Source organism: Oenanthe melanoleuca, chromosome 3, assembly GCF_029582105.1.
Source record: "Oenanthe melanoleuca isolate GR-GAL-2019-014 chromosome 3, OMel1.0, whole genome shotgun sequence".
In the NCBI taxonomy this organism is placed as follows: Eukaryota; Metazoa; Chordata; class Aves; order Passeriformes; family Muscicapidae; genus Oenanthe; species Oenanthe melanoleuca.
Genome location: NC_079336.1, coordinates 105,875,200 through 105,891,757, shown reverse-complemented (window position 1 = coordinate 105,891,757; position 16,558 = coordinate 105,875,200). Strand labels below are relative to the sequence as shown.

Genomic DNA, 16,558 nt, shown 5'->3' with positions numbered 1-16,558 from the left:
CAGTCCTTCTGTAATTAAAGTGTCTGGACCAGCAGTGGTTTTTTTAGTGCTCTTAAAAATAATGGTGCTTCTAGCGTGTTGCAAATGGTCACAGACCTGTGTGTGATACAAAGGGGAGGGTCTTACAGTGGATATTTCAAGGCTGAAGTGCCCTGATGGAGATGGGACTATTGGGAGGCTGCAGCAGAGAAAAAGCTGTGCTTGTTTAAATGCAGAGCAGCTTTCAGACCCGCTTTGCATGCAGCAGCCAGTCGGTCTGAAGGATCGATGCTGCCAGGGAAAGATCAGAGCAGAGTCTAAAAGGCTGTTTCCTCCCCATCTGGCAGCTCCTCAGTTGGGGGGCAGGAGCAAGAGCTGGCAGCAGGAGCTCTCTCCCACCAATTTGTAAAACCTAGAGTTCCCATGTCCAGCAGGGAGGAAAATATCTCTGCAGCCCTCCCAGCCCTACTGTGGGCAACAACTGCCCTCCTGGTGTCTCACAGCACCAAGGGGTGGAAGAAAGGCTGGGCTGACAGCCCTTGGCCAGGAGCTCCATCTAAACTGAGCTTGTTATGGAGCCTCTCACAGGCTGTCCTCCCTGACTGTGCCAAAACACCTGCTGGCACCCCTGTGCAGCTCGTCTGGACAGGGAAAGGGGCTCAGTGCCACTTCAGGAGGGCCCAGCCTGGGCTCTGTCTCTCCTGGCTACTTCTAGCTCTCCCTGAGAGCTCCCCAGCAGCACCAGGAGGGGTAGAAAGGGCTCTGGCTGCTGTTCCTGGGCATCAGGTGTTGCTCATGGGCCAGGGCAGCATTTTGGGATTTTTCACCACACGTGTACAGCCAGCACCAAGCCTGAGAGCAGCCTGTGTCCCTGCCCTGTGCTGCCCTGATCCCTCTGGCCCCAGAGGCACCAGGGCAGTGCCACCAAGGCCACGAGCACCGTGGCAGGCAGGGTTTGCCAGGGCTGCCAGCCTGGCACTGGGCATCAGCTGCTGCACAGGCTTTTATTGCTGATGGCTGGGATGGGAAATGCAATTGAACACCTTAATGAAAAGCTAACAAAGCTCGGTTTGGAGGGAGGGCTGCTCTTCAGGTAGCCTTGCTTCTCCTTACAGCATGTTGGAAATTATTTTTCTGGGTGTATTCCTACACTATGCCACAGTGTGCTGACCATGAGCTGAGACTGTAGGCAAATGCAGAGCAAGAGGGTCTCTGGGGACCAAGCTGTTTATTTTGGATTGTACAAGTAAAGAAATGCTGATGATTTAACAGCAGGGGCTTCTCAGAGATATTTTGAGTGTCAGGCTCTGGCTGCACGTGTGTAACTAGCATGTTGTGGCCAAGCATTTTCTAGCCCTTCCTAATTCCTGAGCCTCACTGTGGATTGGTTTAAGTAGGAAAGCTGGCCATAGTGTGTGAGCCCTACTTGATGGCTGCACCACAAAATGCTGGAGGAAGCTCAACAGAGCTTGGGGGTACTGCTCAGAGGAGGCACCCTGGCATGGCTGGTGGGTGTCTCTCCCAAAGCTCCAGCCATTTCTTGTCCCTCTCCAGAAAAGCCCCACATTTTTTACCTCCTGACATCTGAGGGAAAAATATTGCTTGTACATGGAGTGCTGGTTGGGAATGCCAGAAATAAGGATTGCTCAGATGCAAGCCTCTAGGCCTTTTTTCTTCCTGTTTAACATAGTATGGGACTTGATTTCAAACAGACAAACAAACAAATAAACAAACCAAAACAAAACAAGACTTACATTAGAATGTTTGAAAGGGTAAACACATGGTAAATAAAGTTCAAATGACTTATTAATTTGATTTAGAGGGTGTCTTTTTTTTTCTGAATGAGACTTCTAGTACCCAAATACTTTTAAGGATGGAGAGCTGGTCCAAAGTGTGATGGGACTCTCCTATTCTTCATGACCTAAATCAGTGACCCAAAGCATAATATTTTTTTCTAGAACCATCTGTTTTCTCTTCTTGCCAAGGGGATTTCACAATGCCTGATTGCTCTGAATAATTGTACATGTGCAGGGATATGACTTGCCACAGGGAGAAAAATTAACTCAACAAGGACAGGTGGATGTTCTTGAGTTTTCTGAAGAAACTACTACCCTGTAGAAGGAGAGGGTGAAGAACCATTCAGCTGAGTAGTATTTTGTGCCCATAATGAATGTTTTTTAGCCTACATGTTTAAAAAGGAAACAAAACTACACTTAAGGGCTATCTGGGATAAACAGAGTAGGTGCCAATCCTGCCTGTGTTTTGACAGCCCCTTTATCAAATGTCTCCATAACTTGGTTTGGAGCAGTGTGAAACACAGGAGTACAGATGTCAGGTGGCTAATTCATGCTTCAGCTAAATTTCAATGACCGTGAATGCACATCTGTTTCAGCTTAGCCATCCACTGAGGGGCCTGCAACAAGGTGCTCCTCTTCACAAACATCATGCTTGCATCTTTTTCACTTTGGGCTTGTAAGCTGTGGCTACAGCTCACATTTGGGGAAGCAGAAGGTACCCAGGCACTACGATCAGAGGGGCAGTGAGTCTGGTAGTAAGAGCTTTTTTGTAGCATTAGCAGGATTCCCAATGCAAACAACTTTATTTTAAATCTGCCTTCCTACGAGAGACTTGCTTTTTCTTGTTCAGTTTATCTGTTCTTATCACCCAGCTCTCTGATTTGCTCACTTCCTCCGCTATGTATCTTTTTCTTTTCTTAATTACAATACCAGGGAGTGGGGAGTTGGAGGCAGACCAACAGTTTCTGGTAAGAAAATGCCATTTATATGAAACCATCTTGATAAATTCTCAGTACTACTCTTCCAGACCAATAATCCTACTGCATCATCCATAAATAAAAGCAAACAGAGGAGAAAGAGGGCTTTGATGCACTCCAGTGTCTCTTTGTGGAGCAGATCCCATATGATGGGTGTGGGATGGTTCCCATTGCTCCCTCCAGCCAGCTGTTCCCTTGCACACAGCCCTGTCCCTGCATGATCTGCCCCTGCCCTAATGAGGAGTTAAAACCTTCCATGGCTGAGCTTTGCTCCCTTTTTTCTTTCAGGTGTATGGGTTTTTTTCTGAGGAAAATCAGCTCAGCTTTTTGTATTTCCCTGTGAAGTCGAGATACTGACGTGCTCATTTTCCTCTCTTCATAGAAACATTTTTAAGTACCACCTGATTAAATTAACTTGGATTGGAGAAGCGTGGTATAGCAAAGGCTCTCCTTGAGGAGAAAATACAGCTTTAATAACTAGGGATCTGGCTTTTATTGGCTAGTAAATTTGAGAATGCAACACTGAGCATGCTCAGATTTGTTTTTCACTAAGCATCCCTTTGTACTTAAAGGCATCTGTTCTGTCGGTTTATGCACTGTTAACTAACTGCAAACCTCTTTAACAGCTCCTCTACATTGCTGGAAAATCCTGAGGCAGGACAAGGGCAAGTACAGCTGTCGTGCCTGATGACTGATGCTGTAAATGGAGTGAGAAAGGCCCTTGAAGGGGAAGCCCTCAAAGCTGACCTAGTGGGAAGAGAGCACAGGGACACGTTTCCTCTAGAAGCATGCCAAGAGAGCCAGGCTTCCATGCATATGGGGCTCTTTCCAGTTTTGGGAAGGTGCAAAGTGATGCACTGTGGAAGGAATGGCTCCAAAATCATTAATTACAGGCTGCCCTTCTGGTGCATCTTATGACCAAATTACTGTTAAGAGTAAGGTTTTGACAGGGCTCAAGCTCACTTTGTGCAGATTTCTGATGTGGAGTAGATGTTTGGGAGGACTGTGAACAAGAAGAGACTGTGAAATACATAGCTTACAGTGATTTTAAAAGTATAAAAATATTTTTTAAACATGGTGAGGGGATAGTGGATTTCCCTGTCCTCTGCTGCTCTTATCCTTGAATTCCAGCGAGTGCACTGTAATTTTGAAATGGGAAACACTTCTGCCAGCTGTGAAGCAGAACGATGGGCTTTAATTAGATTAGAGGAACAAGGAAATGCAATTGAACAAATAGGTTTTCAACAAGGAGAAAGAAACATCATGGTACCTAAAGGGGGTAGGTGCTAACTCACTGGTGCCATCTGAGTCCATCCTGGTTCAGATGACTGAACTAGGGGATTTCTACATGGAAGACATCACTAATCTTAACAAGATGGGCTCACCAGCTGCGTCTTCTTGAGTAACGGGATAACTCGGTCGTATCTTTGGAGAGGGAAATCTGTTATGTCTGGTTGGCCTCACTTAATGCATCTTTCCTTTTTGCCTCTTCAGGCTGAGGATGTTTGGGAGCTGTCTGCTGGAAGTGGCCATGTCGCGAGCAGCTCTCACACAGCCCTCCCCGGCGAGCTTCCCGCTCCTGAGCCTTGTCCTGGTGCTGCTGTGCCATGCAGAGGGCACACGTGCGGAGAGCCCCAGCGAACTGCCCGCCAACGACACCGAGGAGTGCGCTGGCTCCTACATCTGCAAAAAGGGCGTGATTTTACCCATATGGGAGCCCCAGGACCCCTCGTTTGGGGACAAAATCGCTCGGGCAACGGTGTATTTTGTAGCAATGGTGTACATGTTCCTGGGAGTGTCCATCATAGCCGACCGCTTCATGTCCTCCATCGAAGTCATTACATCCCAAGAGCGGGAAATAACCATCAAGAAGCCCAACGGCGAGACCAGCAAAACCACCGTGAGGATCTGGAACGAGACCGTTTCCAACCTCACGCTGATGGCCTTGGGCTCGTCCGCTCCGGAGATCCTGCTCTCCGTTATCGAGGTGTGCGGCCACGGCTTCACAGCGGGGGACCTGGGGCCGAGCACCATCGTGGGGAGCGCTGCCTTCAACATGTTCGTCATCATCGCGATCTGCGTGTACGTGGTGCCCGACGGAGAGATAAGGAAGATCAAGCACTTGCGAGTGTTTTTTGTTACAGCGGCCTGGAGCATCTTTGCCTACACTTGGCTTTACATTATTTTATCTGTGTCTTCTCCTGGGATTGTGGAGGTTTGGGAAGGCTTGCTCACCTTCTTCTTCTTCCCCATCTGTGTAGTGTTTGCCTGGATAGCTGACAGGAGGCTTTTATTTTACAAGTACGTCTACAAGAAATACCGAGCTGGCAAGCAGAGGGGGATGATCATCGAGCATGAGGGTGACCGGCCCTCCTCCAAGGCTGACATCGAGATGGATGGAAAGGTTGCTAATTCTCACGTGGAGAACTTTTTGGACGGGACACTGGTGTTGGAGGTGGACGAGAAGGACCAGGATGACGAGGAAGCCAGGAGGGAGATGGCTCGGATCCTGAAGGAGCTGAAACAAAAGCACCCGGACAAGGAAATCGAGCAGCTCATAGAGCTGGCCAACTACCAGGTGCTGAGCCAGCAGCAGAAGAGCAGGGCTTTCTACCGCATCCAGGCCACTCGGCTCATGACCGGCGCCGGCAACATCCTCAAGAGACACGCCGCAGACCAGGCCCGCAAGGCCGTCAGCATGCACGAGGTCAACAGCGAGGCGGCCGAGAGCGACCCTGTCAGCAAGCTCTACTTCGAGCAGGGCACCTACCAGTGCCTGGAGAACTGCGGCACCGTGGCCCTGACCATCGTTCGCCGCGGGGGAGACCTCACCAACACGGTGTACGTCGACTTCCGCACCGAGGACGGGACGGCCAACGCCGGCTCCGACTACGAGTTCACCGAGGGCACCGTGGTCTTCAAGCCTGGGGAGACCCAGAAGGAAATTCGCGTCGGCATAATCGACGACGACATATTCGAGGAGGATGAGAACTTCCTGGTCCATCTCAGCAACGTCCGTGTGAGCACCGAGGCCTCGGACGAGGGTGTCCTTGAGGCCGGTCGGGTCTCAGCGCTGGCCTGCCTGGGGTCGCCGTCCACTGCCACCGTCACCATCTTCGACGACGACCACGCCGGCATCTTCACCTTCGAGGAGCCGGTGACGCACATCAGCGAAAGCGTAGGAACCATGGAAGTGAAAGTGCTGCGAACCTCTGGAGCACGAGGAAATGTTATTGTGCCCTACAAAACCATTGAAGGCACGGCCAAAGGCGGAGGAGAGGACTTTGAAGACACCTGCGGGGAGCTGGAGTTCCAGAATGATGAGATAGTGTAAGTCAAGGTTTTGTTTGTTCCTTGCAGTCTCTGTTTCTCCTGAAACAAAATGCACTTAGCCCCTGCCTGTTCTACGGGTGCAGGTCTGGGTCGCTGTCCAGTTGAAAAAGTGTTGTCATGCAGGGAACCCTCATAGTTAGGATGTAACTGCAGCCACGTTCAGCTGCTTGCTGTTGGAGACTATTCCTGAGTGTTGCTATTTGGGTGGTGGGGAAATTATTAGTTCTGTAGCCTTATTACATTACGTGGAGAACATAATAATAATTTGCTCAGTAAATCATGGTAGAAAACATCTATCCTTGGGTATGTCCCGAAGACTTTTACTTGCCCAGCTGTTGCTCTGGGAGGAGTAAGGATTGGGAGCTGTGTTATTCCAGCCTGAGGCTCTTCCTGCATGAATTCCGTGTTTGCAGCCAAGAGGGACTAAGTTCTGTAGCACAAAAACACTGCACAGAACTGAAAGAAGTAAATGATAAAGGGCACTGCTGTGTCAAGGAAGAGCTGAATTTTGGTTTGGGTGTTATTTATTGTGCTACTGGTCTCCTAGGAGCTGTGACAAACTATGCCAAGTGCCCAGAGTGGTCCTTGTGTTCTGTCACCTGAATCTGCTGCATCTGCGCAGGGAGAATGGAACTTCTTCATAAAACTTTTTGAAGTAGATGGGGGGAAAAAACAGTGATTTTTAGTTCTCTGGTAGGATTTATACCAGTTGGGATTTTGACTTCCCAGCAAAAACTGAGCAAAAACTTCACAGCTCTACAATCTGGAGGCCACAATAGACATGTTGCTCATACAAGGGTCAAGAGCTCATGGCTCCTGACTCCTGAATGATACATGTAGTAGAGAGGAATGCAGTTATTTGAATATTTTTTTTATCATTTTGGGGGAAGTTGTCCGCAGAGATGCAATGAACTAGGCTATAAGGATATCTCCCAAAGGCTCTTTGCTTTTTATCCAGGTCACTCAGCACTAGTAAAACTGGGCTAGTGGCAGATAGATTTGACGTTTGTTCCCAGCTCCCATGGGATGTGATGTTTACATGGCAGGCCAAACACACAGCCACAGGGTCTGCAATGGAGCTCAGAGGAGCTTGGACTATGCCTTGCCTTGGATCCATCACTGTGGCCAGGATCTCTGTGCTGTCCTTCATCCAAGACCTGTGCCTGTGCTGCCTCTTGGTGCTTGGGCTGTGGTCAGGTGAGGTGTTCTGTCTGGCACTGCTTGCCTCTGGGGTTGGCCTCCCTCCTCTGAGCTGGCTTTTGCCAACAGCCCAGTGCCCAAGGGCTGTGCTGGAAGGGAGCTGACCACATCCTGTGGGATCTGTGCTGGTGTGCCCTCTCCAGGGCTGCAAGCCTCCTCCTTCCTCTTCTTACCGGCTGCCAGAATGTGCACAGCAAGCAAGAAACAGGGGAAAGCAGCTTTCTTAGAAACCTGAGCATGCTTTTCCTGTGCAGATGCCCTTGTATCTCTCTTGGCTGTGAACTATCACTGCAGGATCACAGGGAGGGGTGGCATCTCAGAAGTGCCTGGGGCCTGGGGTGTAAGGAGGGGATGGCTGCAGGGACAGATTTTGGCCAAGGGATTTTCTCCATTCAGGTGGGAGAGGACATTGACAGAATGAAACCAGTGGTACATATTCCAAACTATCCCTGTGACTGAAAGGCAGCAGGTATTAATTTAAAACTTAGCTAGCTGCCACAGTCCATGTTCAGGTGCTGGGTGGTGCAATCTGCCTGGCAGATTTCCTGCAGGTCCATGTTTTGCCTGGACACAAGTTTAGGACAGCCATGCAGCACAGAGACAGAGTGTTCCTGATGCTGAGCTGCTGCTTACAGGCATCCTCCCTTGGAAGAATTTGCTCCAATAAAGAAAATATACTAGCACAATATGTGGATTATGGAGCTAAAGACTTTTTGCTCGGTCATTGTTTGATAGTGCTGTACTTTAGTTAAGCCATGGTTCTGTAGAATGGTGCAATTCCCTAGCACACTGGATTCAATAAAGTTCTAAAATTCTAGGTTTTCCCATGCCCTGATGGCCAAGAAATGTCTTTGCTGCCCTTTCTAAAGGTCTTTAGTGCCTCTTCAGTTCTGCCATTCAAGTCTGAATGAATCAGCTTGATAAAAGTGAGTAAGATGTGTTTTTCTGGGGCAGTAATAACAAAGGTAGAGCAGTACAGGGAGACATGAAGACGAAAGAAAAGCATGCACAAGCCTCTATTATTAGAGGGCTGGCTTGCTGGTAAGTCCCAGTAAAATTAGAAAGCGCTGGGAGGGCCCTGATCTTCTGGAGACCTTCCTCTGGCTCCCAAAAGGCCCAATTATGTAACACGTTGTTTGTTTGTCCAGAGAGACTTTCCCATTTTGCAATCTGTTGATGTCCCCCCTTCCCAGAGTACACAAAACAGCAGTTTAACTGCTGAAGCCATGCTGCTCTTGCACATTTAAACATCTCATACTGGTTCTACCAAGAAGAGGTGTGTAGTGGAGAAGATGTTGGTCCTTCTGTGGAAGGTTTAACCCAGCCCTGCTGGTACCTGGGGCTCTGAGATATTAGTGTAGGTGCTGTGATTTAAAGTGTGGGAGAGCCTTCCCTCTGGGTCCCCTCTCAGCAAGTGGCTCCAGCCTTGTCTTGCATCTCTGTTAATGATTTCTCCATTTTCTCACATTGAAGATGTGCAGTTGTAGGCTCTTCCTGTCCCCCCCCTACAGCTATTGTGACCATAGAAGAGGTCACTGGTTCATCCAGCCAGTATATTTTTATCTCCTGACTGAATGATAAATAATTCAAAAGAAGTCCAGCTTCCCATGTTAGAGGAGGAAGCAATCGTTCCTCAGCTGATATCCCATCAGCTCTTCTCCTTTCTGTCTCGAAGCACCAGCAGGAGCACCTCTTCCAGATGTGATTGCAAAACTCTTTGAAAACAGTGTGCTCTTTCATGTTCAAAAAACCAAAGTTTTTCTAGGGATAACATTGCAGCTGGAGATCTGTCACAATCTGCGCTCCAGATGTCAGCACACACACCCCAAAAGAAAAGATTTTACTGCATTAATGTCAGTGGGGAAGATGGTACATATGGACAATCAATTAAACTCACATTTCACCTATGCAGTCACACCTGTAAATGCTTGGAAAATCTTTGTCAAATGATCTTGCTGTTCGTAATATACAGTTTAGTTGGTTTTTTTTTAAATGGCTGCTGCACATTTAGGAAATTACACTCTTTGCCCACTGAATTTGACTTGTCCAAGTCAGTTTTGGCATTTCTCTGGAAGCATAAATTTAGGAGCTGAATACTAATGGACACACAAACATCAGCTACATCCCATGATTGTTTTGGGAAAGTGTCCCCAGAAACCAAATAGGCTCCCTCCCAAGAGCCCTTTAAAAATATCAATGTCAATAAATATAGATGGTGGCAGGAGGGGAACCAAGTGGTATGGCTTTTTAAAGTGCCCCTTTTCTTTTCCAAAAAGAAGTTGGGTCAGGTATTTCTAAAGAAACAGCAAAAATAATATCCTTACTCAGCCCTGGAATCCATCTATATCAGTTTTTCCTCTGGCCTGCAGCTTCAGAGGAAAAAAGCAAAGCCTCCAGCATGAGCAGCCTTGCAGTAGGATGCAGCTGAAGAGCAGGATGCCTTCTGATGTGGCAGAGAAAATTCTGTAAACCAGGCTGGAAGGGAAGCAAAAAAACATTCCTGTTTTCAGGTTTCACTATTGAGTACATTCTCTTCATCTTTGTGATCCCACTTTCTTCTGCTGGGACAATGTGCATCCCCTGACCCAACAGCCCCAGCTTGCACGGGGTTAATGTCTGGCAGCACAGTGTGAGATACCAGAGGAGACCAAACAAAGATTAAACTCTTGTTGGGCCTGCTTCCAGAGCCCAGCATGGGGTTTGCAGAGTATCCTCCCCTCTCCACTGGAAGTCTTGCCTGGCCCAGTGGGATTTGCAGGCAGTACAGCTGGATCTAGGGCTTGGATCCTTGGCAGAAGCAGCCAGTGTTCCTGGTCTATCCAGGACAGATCCCTCTTACAGGAAGTGGCCCTGGCAGATGGATGGTGCCCATTTCTCTTTTCAGGAGGAGAAATTCTCTGGGCCAGAAATGTATAATTTCTTTGGTTCCTGAAGGCCAAAAGCTGGTTGCCACCTCTTCAGAGGGGAAGATACAGTTCTAACAGGGTCATCTGTCTTTTTGTTCTCTTCATTCAAGCCATGTTTAGTCTTTCCTGAATGCTCTTAAAATATTTGCCTTAGTATCTCCCAGGCACGGGCATCTCTCTTAAACTCTCTTTCCTCACTGCATGATCAGCCACGTCTGTCAGGAGACAGCAAAGGAATAAAGCCACTTTATGTCCACAGACCTTCTCCTCTGTGCTGTGCCCAGGACATGACAGGTACTGGAAAACTCATTCCCAAGTGCCACAGGTCTCCATCCCCTGAAGGCAAACCCATATCTGTGTGTCCCATGGCTTCATCTGCTGCCCAGGGTGAAGCCACTGAGGGTGCTCCTGTGGCACGTGGATCATCCTGGTGCTGTGGGACAAGTCCTGCCAGTGCCTGCCTCAGGGAGGGTGAGCATGGGATGCAGGCTGTGCTGTTTGCCCAAATAAGTCAGGAAATCCAGGAACTTGATTGCATGATGTCCCCTGTGGAGGGGATTAGGCAGTTATTGGACAAAGCAAGTTGTGCCAGCACATCACTGGGGGTGAGTGGCGGGGGGAGAAGGGTGAGGACAAGAGTTAGCTGAAGAACTGACACAGTTTTTGTCCTTGAAAAACCAATGTTTCCTTATTTGTAATGAACTGTTGTTGGCAATTTACTGCTGCCAGCTGCATCTCTGTGGTTGATTAAGGGAGCTTGGATCTTAAATATGTAATAACTCCCTGAAAGCCATTGAGAGGTAGTTATTAGCTTCATCAGGGCCTGTGTACACATCCGCTGTGCTCCCTTATGAAAAGGCTACCTATTAAATGCATTGTAGTGATTCACAAAATGCAGGATCTAGGCTTGTTTTAAGAAATTAAAACAGCAGCCCTAGCAAAGCTTGTTGGCAGAGGAAATTTCTCTCAGAATGAAGCACTGCTCCACAGCTCCCTGATGGGGAGGCAAGAATAGGGGGTAGGAGAAGTCCTATTTTTGCAGACCCTTCTTTCCCTGGCATGTGCTGCTCAGAGCAGCACTGGCACCAGCAGTTTTTACAACAGAACAGGCATCTGTCCCTCTCCCAGCTGTCACATGGGATCCATGGCTGTGGCAAATCCTTGAGCAGGAAGAGGTAATTCATTCATACACAGGATCCTGGTGCAATTGGAGTTCAAGCTGGGCATTTGCCTTGGGAGTGGATTTCTTTCCTCTGACACTTTGCCCTTGGGTTTGAACTCAGACGATGGCACTCGGTATTCTTCCAGCAGCAGGGCTGGATCCGTGGGCTCAAAATGAGAGTGCCAGAACAAAAAGCAGACAGCTGACCACAGCCAGCATCCAAGCATCTGTACAGATGGGCAGAGAAACATCTGCTGCCATCCAAAGCTGGACCTGGCAGACTGAGTCAGAAGCAGCCCCTCCTCAGAGGGAGAGGCTGAGCCTGGAGGCATCACCCTGCAGGCGAATGAGTGTGGTCAGCCAGCTCTGTGCTCACAGGGGATGTGAAGCTGCCCTGCCCTTATCAGATGCACAGTCTTCCATGACTGGATCAGGCTTCTGTGTGTCTCCACTGGCTCTGCTCACATCAGAAAAATCATGTGTCCGCTAGCAAGGACATGCACATCACTGCCATGCAAGGGGAAAGTCACCTATCCTGTCCTTTGTCTCTGCTCCTTCCCCTGTTCTCCAGCACCACAGAGGAACTGTTTTAGCTCAACTTCACAGTCTGGTCTTGCTGAACCAGCTGTGTTTTCCCAGTACTTTTAGATGAGGAGCTTTGGTTAACAAACTCTCACAACCACAGTGTTTGCCATGGTGTGTGCATGCACTGGTACTGTGGGGTATGTCCCCCTTGCAGTCATGAGCAAGGTAGGAGCAAGGGTCAGTCCTCCCCAAGCCAAAAATGCCAGTTAGACTGAGGACATCTCAGGAGATATCAAAAACTCTGCTAATAAAGTTTCTGACAATGACATTAGAGGCACTGTGCTGTTTTCCAAGAATGGCAATGCTGGATCCTGGGTGACAACAAACAGTAACAGCATTCTCTGTTTTAAAAATATCTTAGTGTAAGAGAGAAAATATTCCCACTGCTGTGTAAGTAAGAGGGTGACCAGCATGAGCCTCCTCTGCCCAGTCCCTATATGGCTCCATTTCCATAATGTCTGGACTGCTTCCTACACAATCAAAGTAACAATCAAATGTGTCTGGCAGTGAGAAGCAAAGCAATAACAAAGAATGGGGGGCATGGCTGGATCCCTGTGAACTGGGTGCTGGAAGCACAGAGTCAGAACTGATGGCATAAGCCTGCCCCCTCAGAGCCAGGTCCTTCCCTGGGAAAGGTCCCCTGAGCCCAGCTGAGTGGAGTCCAGTGCAGAGATACTAGCTTTGGAGCTTTTCAAGGGATGGTTTAAATTTTATGGCGTTGTTATCAGGAAGCTTCTTGGGAGAGCTTGAGTGATTCCTCTGGTTATTTGCTGCCATTAAAAGGCTGATGTGTGGTTGTCACACACTGTGCTATTTTGGGGTTGTGCAATATGGCTCTAACTCAACCACAAGCCCAGCACACCCCGCAGGAGACCCTTGTCCCAAGGGCCAGATGCACTGTCACCAGGTGGCAAAGCTGTTGTCTCGCTGGCTGGGACACAAGAAGGACATGAAGACAAAAAAGGATTAATTTGCTCAGAGTTCTTTTCCAAACTTGGTTGCTTGCTTCCTAGCAAGAAACTCATTTTGAGACGTGCTTGCATGCTCCTGGTTTAATTTGTCAGTACACGTGATCCTAAAGAACAAAACAGTTAAACGTGCATTTTGCAAACAATCTGGAGTAGAAATCTACGGATCCATGAGCACTCAGAGCCCCCAAAACTGCCAGGCAGGCTCTCAGCATTCCCCCTGCTCTCCCATCTCTGCAATGCTCATGTGGCCCTGGCTCTGCCATCCTCTGCCCCAAAACCTCCCCCGTGCCTCCTGAGCACCAGGGCTGTGACAGATGACTTATTCTGGCACTCCTTTGGGTAAGGGCAGGCAGCACTTCTGCCTGGAGACTGTGGACACTGTGCTCTGTGCAGCCCAGGCTGTGCTGTCCTCACACTGCACAGCTCTCCCAGCAATTCACAGCCCTGTCACAGCGTGTAAGGCAGAGAAAAAGCCAGTTCTGCAGGGAGTCTGGAGTGAATTGAGCCGCAGCAAGCAGGGGAGAGACGCCCTGGTTCCATTGAGAAGAGGAGGCCTGATCTGAAACAAAACCTGTTCCTTTGGCTCAGGCAAGGTAGGAAGCAGGTTTTACCTGGCACTGGAGTCTGCACAAGAGCCAAGTGTCTGCTTGGTTCAGTAGATTTCCATTCACACTTTAGGTCTGGTCATTGAAATTTATCTTCCTCCTTAGTGGCTGAGTATGTGACAGGACCTAGAGGAATAAGATATCACCCCTACACAGGGCAAAAATAATGTAAACATAGTCAATATCAATGCCCCAGGCACACATCATCCTGGGAATAAGGAGGGAAGTGTAGCAGGAGATTTACCTGACTCATGAGCTCTCTGGTGACCTGGAACTCAGAAAGACTCATACAAAAACCTGAAAATGGGTCAGTTTAGTAGGCAGGATTGTAACAGAGAAGTGTGGGAGGGCTGGGTCAGAATCAGGCTGAGTATGAACTGGACAAGAATTAGATGGGATACTCTGGACATTCATGCCTTAGCAATGCAGAGGAACAAAGGGAAGGGAGCTGAACAGATTCTGCCAAGAAGCAGGTCCCTCTGTGATGTCTGTGGTCATGAAGCCTGCAGGTGTAGGACAGAGATGACTCAGTGTGCCTGTCCTCAGAACAGAAGGCACATGGAAATCTAGCCTTGTCCTGTGAGGGGAGGGCATGGGGGGCTTTTAGCAGTCCCTCTGGAAGCTTTCCTGGGCAATGGGTGACATGTGCAGGCAAGCTCAGAAGCTGCCTTCAAAAGCATCTCACCCAGATTAGGCCTGCTTTTGTACCTAGAAGAGCCCAGAATAAATCAACACGTTATTTGTAAGTACCTCAAAGATAACAAGGAGATGAATAACAGCCAGCATATATTTGTCAAGAACAAATCTTATCAAGCCAACCTAATTTCCTTTTATGCCAGCCTTTTGGGTAAGGGAGAAGCAGTGTTGTCATATCACTGAGCTTCAGAAGGGCTTTTAATGTTGCCTTGTCATAAGCAAGCCCTGGCTAAATGGGCCACTGGGGTGATGGGGTTTAATCTGTCTGGAAAGAGAAATGTGTCACTGGATGGGGGTGAAAAGGTGTTCAGTAGGTGCTTGTCCTGAAATGGAGCTTGTTGGGCATGGGGAAGAGAAAATTGGTGTTTTAGCTTGCAGATAGAGAATAGAGTCTGAAAGCATTAACAGGGGTAGGATGGGGATTTACAGAGATGTGAATTAGCCTGAAGAGAAGCAAGTAACTGTAAAGTGCTTGTGTAAGAATAGTCATAAACACAAATTCAAGTGGGAAGGGAACAACCAAGTCAGGGGGTGCCATTATCAGCCAAACCTGAGCTCACAACACTGTGCTCTTGCAATGAATGAGACAGATGCCATCCTGAAGATATTCAAGAGAAGGGTTTCCATCCTCATGATCTCACTTGGGGCAGTGGGTGGCCACTGCCAACAGCAGAAGACAGATCAGAAGGCACTGCTCAAAAACTTACTGAAGGTGTCAGGTGTATTGTCTCTTTTAATACACATTGGGTCAGATGAGGCCTTGGGAGCTCTTCTCTTCTCTTCTCTTCTCTTCTCTTCTCTTCTCTTCTCTTCTCTTCTCTTCTCTTCTCTTCTCTTCTCTTCTCTTCTCTTCTCTTCTCTTCTCTTCTCTTCTCTTCTCTTCTCTTCTCTTCTCTTCTCTTCTCTTCTCTTCTCTTCTCTTCTCTCCTCTCCTCTCCTCTCCTCTCCTCTCCTCTCCTCTCCTCTCCTCTCCTCTCCTCTCCTCTCCTCTCCTCTCCTCTCCTCTCCTCTCCTCTCCTCTCCTCTCCTCTCCTCTCCTCTCCTCTCCTCTCCTCTCCTCTCCTCTCCTCTCCTCTCCTCTCCTCTCCTCTCCTCTCCTCTCCTCTCCTCTCCTCTCCTCTCCTCTCCTCTCCTCTCCTCTCCTCTCCTCTCCTTCTCTTCTCTTCCTGTGCTAGCCAGGCAAAAGTGTTCATCCTGTGAGTTGCACTCCAGCCAGGTGGCCCCTTGTCCTGCAGGGTCCTCTGCATGGAATAACATGCAAAGCAACCTACAGATGGAGCAGGAAGACCAAATGCACACATGGAACCTGCACAGCTTCCCTGTGGCCACCCACTCTGGGCTTCTTGCTCTCAAGGGATATCTGGGGCAGGGGCAGTGCTGCCATCTGTCTCCTTTGCTAATAATTAGATGCAATCCAAGCTTCCCTGCAGGAGAGCCCTGTCCCCTTGGGGGAAAAAGCAAGGCTGCACAGATTAAGGCAGCTAATTAGAGGGGAAGAGAGCATTGGTACTGAAGCCCCAACAGTAAACTTTGAAATCTAGATAAGGGAGCAGTATTTAATTATATACAATTAAAACACTGTATCTCAGCCCCCTGAGAACTGGCAGTCCTGGAAAGTCCTCACAAAGGTGCTAATGAACAGATCTGAAGGCAGCAGTAGGCTGGGGCTGTGCTCATCAAACTTTACCTGGGAAACACACCTGAAGAGAAGAGCTGGGAAAATTCCCTTGGACTACCAGCTCCTTATTCCTGCAGGACGTCCTCCCTCACCTAGAGCAGGTAATGGGAACACAGTTCTTGGGAACAGAAAGGGAGATTGTTCTGCTCTTACATGCAGCTGGGCAAGACCATTGAAGGCACATACTCAAGGAAAGGCAAACCTGAGAATGTAGGGGAAATCAGAGAGGGTTGTGAATACTTGGTCTGAGAAACAACCTTTGTGCCCTTTTCTTCCAGTGCACAGGAGAACAATCTCCTGCCCCTGTGCCTGCCAGCCAAGAGCATCTTAGAATCTCCAGGGAGCACCATGCCAATGTTCCCCTTTGCTCCACAAATCCTGCAAAGTTATCTGAGGTTATTTTCCTACAAGTTCCCTCTAAAGCCACTAAAGCAGCCACGTCCCCTCTCTGTCCCTTTGCTGAATCACACTGAGTGCCTGACTTCTCATCCTTTCACCTGTCCTCTTCAGGCCAGGAGGGCAGTTTGGCTTTCTGCAGAGTGCCTGCCTTGTGCTCAAACATTCCCTGTGCCAGCTGAGCCAGCAAGCTCCCTGGACTGCAGCAGCTCTCATCCCATAGCTGCTGCTGGGTGTTAATGCAGAATCACGATGAGGGGGAGCTTGGATGGAT

The 16,558-nt window shown here is 48.6% G+C and overlaps 1 protein-coding gene across 4 annotated transcripts in view; it reads left to right on the top strand.

Moving 5' to 3' along the window:
* SLC8A1 (solute carrier family 8 member A1) overlaps positions 1 to 16,558 on the top strand; it is a 118,747-nt gene that overhangs the window by 21,481 nt on the left and 80,708 nt on the right. For all 4 annotated transcript variants that reach the window (XM_056487521.1, XM_056487523.1, XM_056487520.1 and 1 more), the window contains one exon: positions 4,247 to 6,082. In XM_056487521.1, the coding sequence (XP_056343496.1) occupies positions 4,254 to 6,082 (1,829 nt within the window). In that variant the 5' untranslated portion in view covers positions 4,247 to 4,253. The remainder of the gene's footprint in view (positions 1 to 4,246; positions 6,083 to 16,558) is intronic.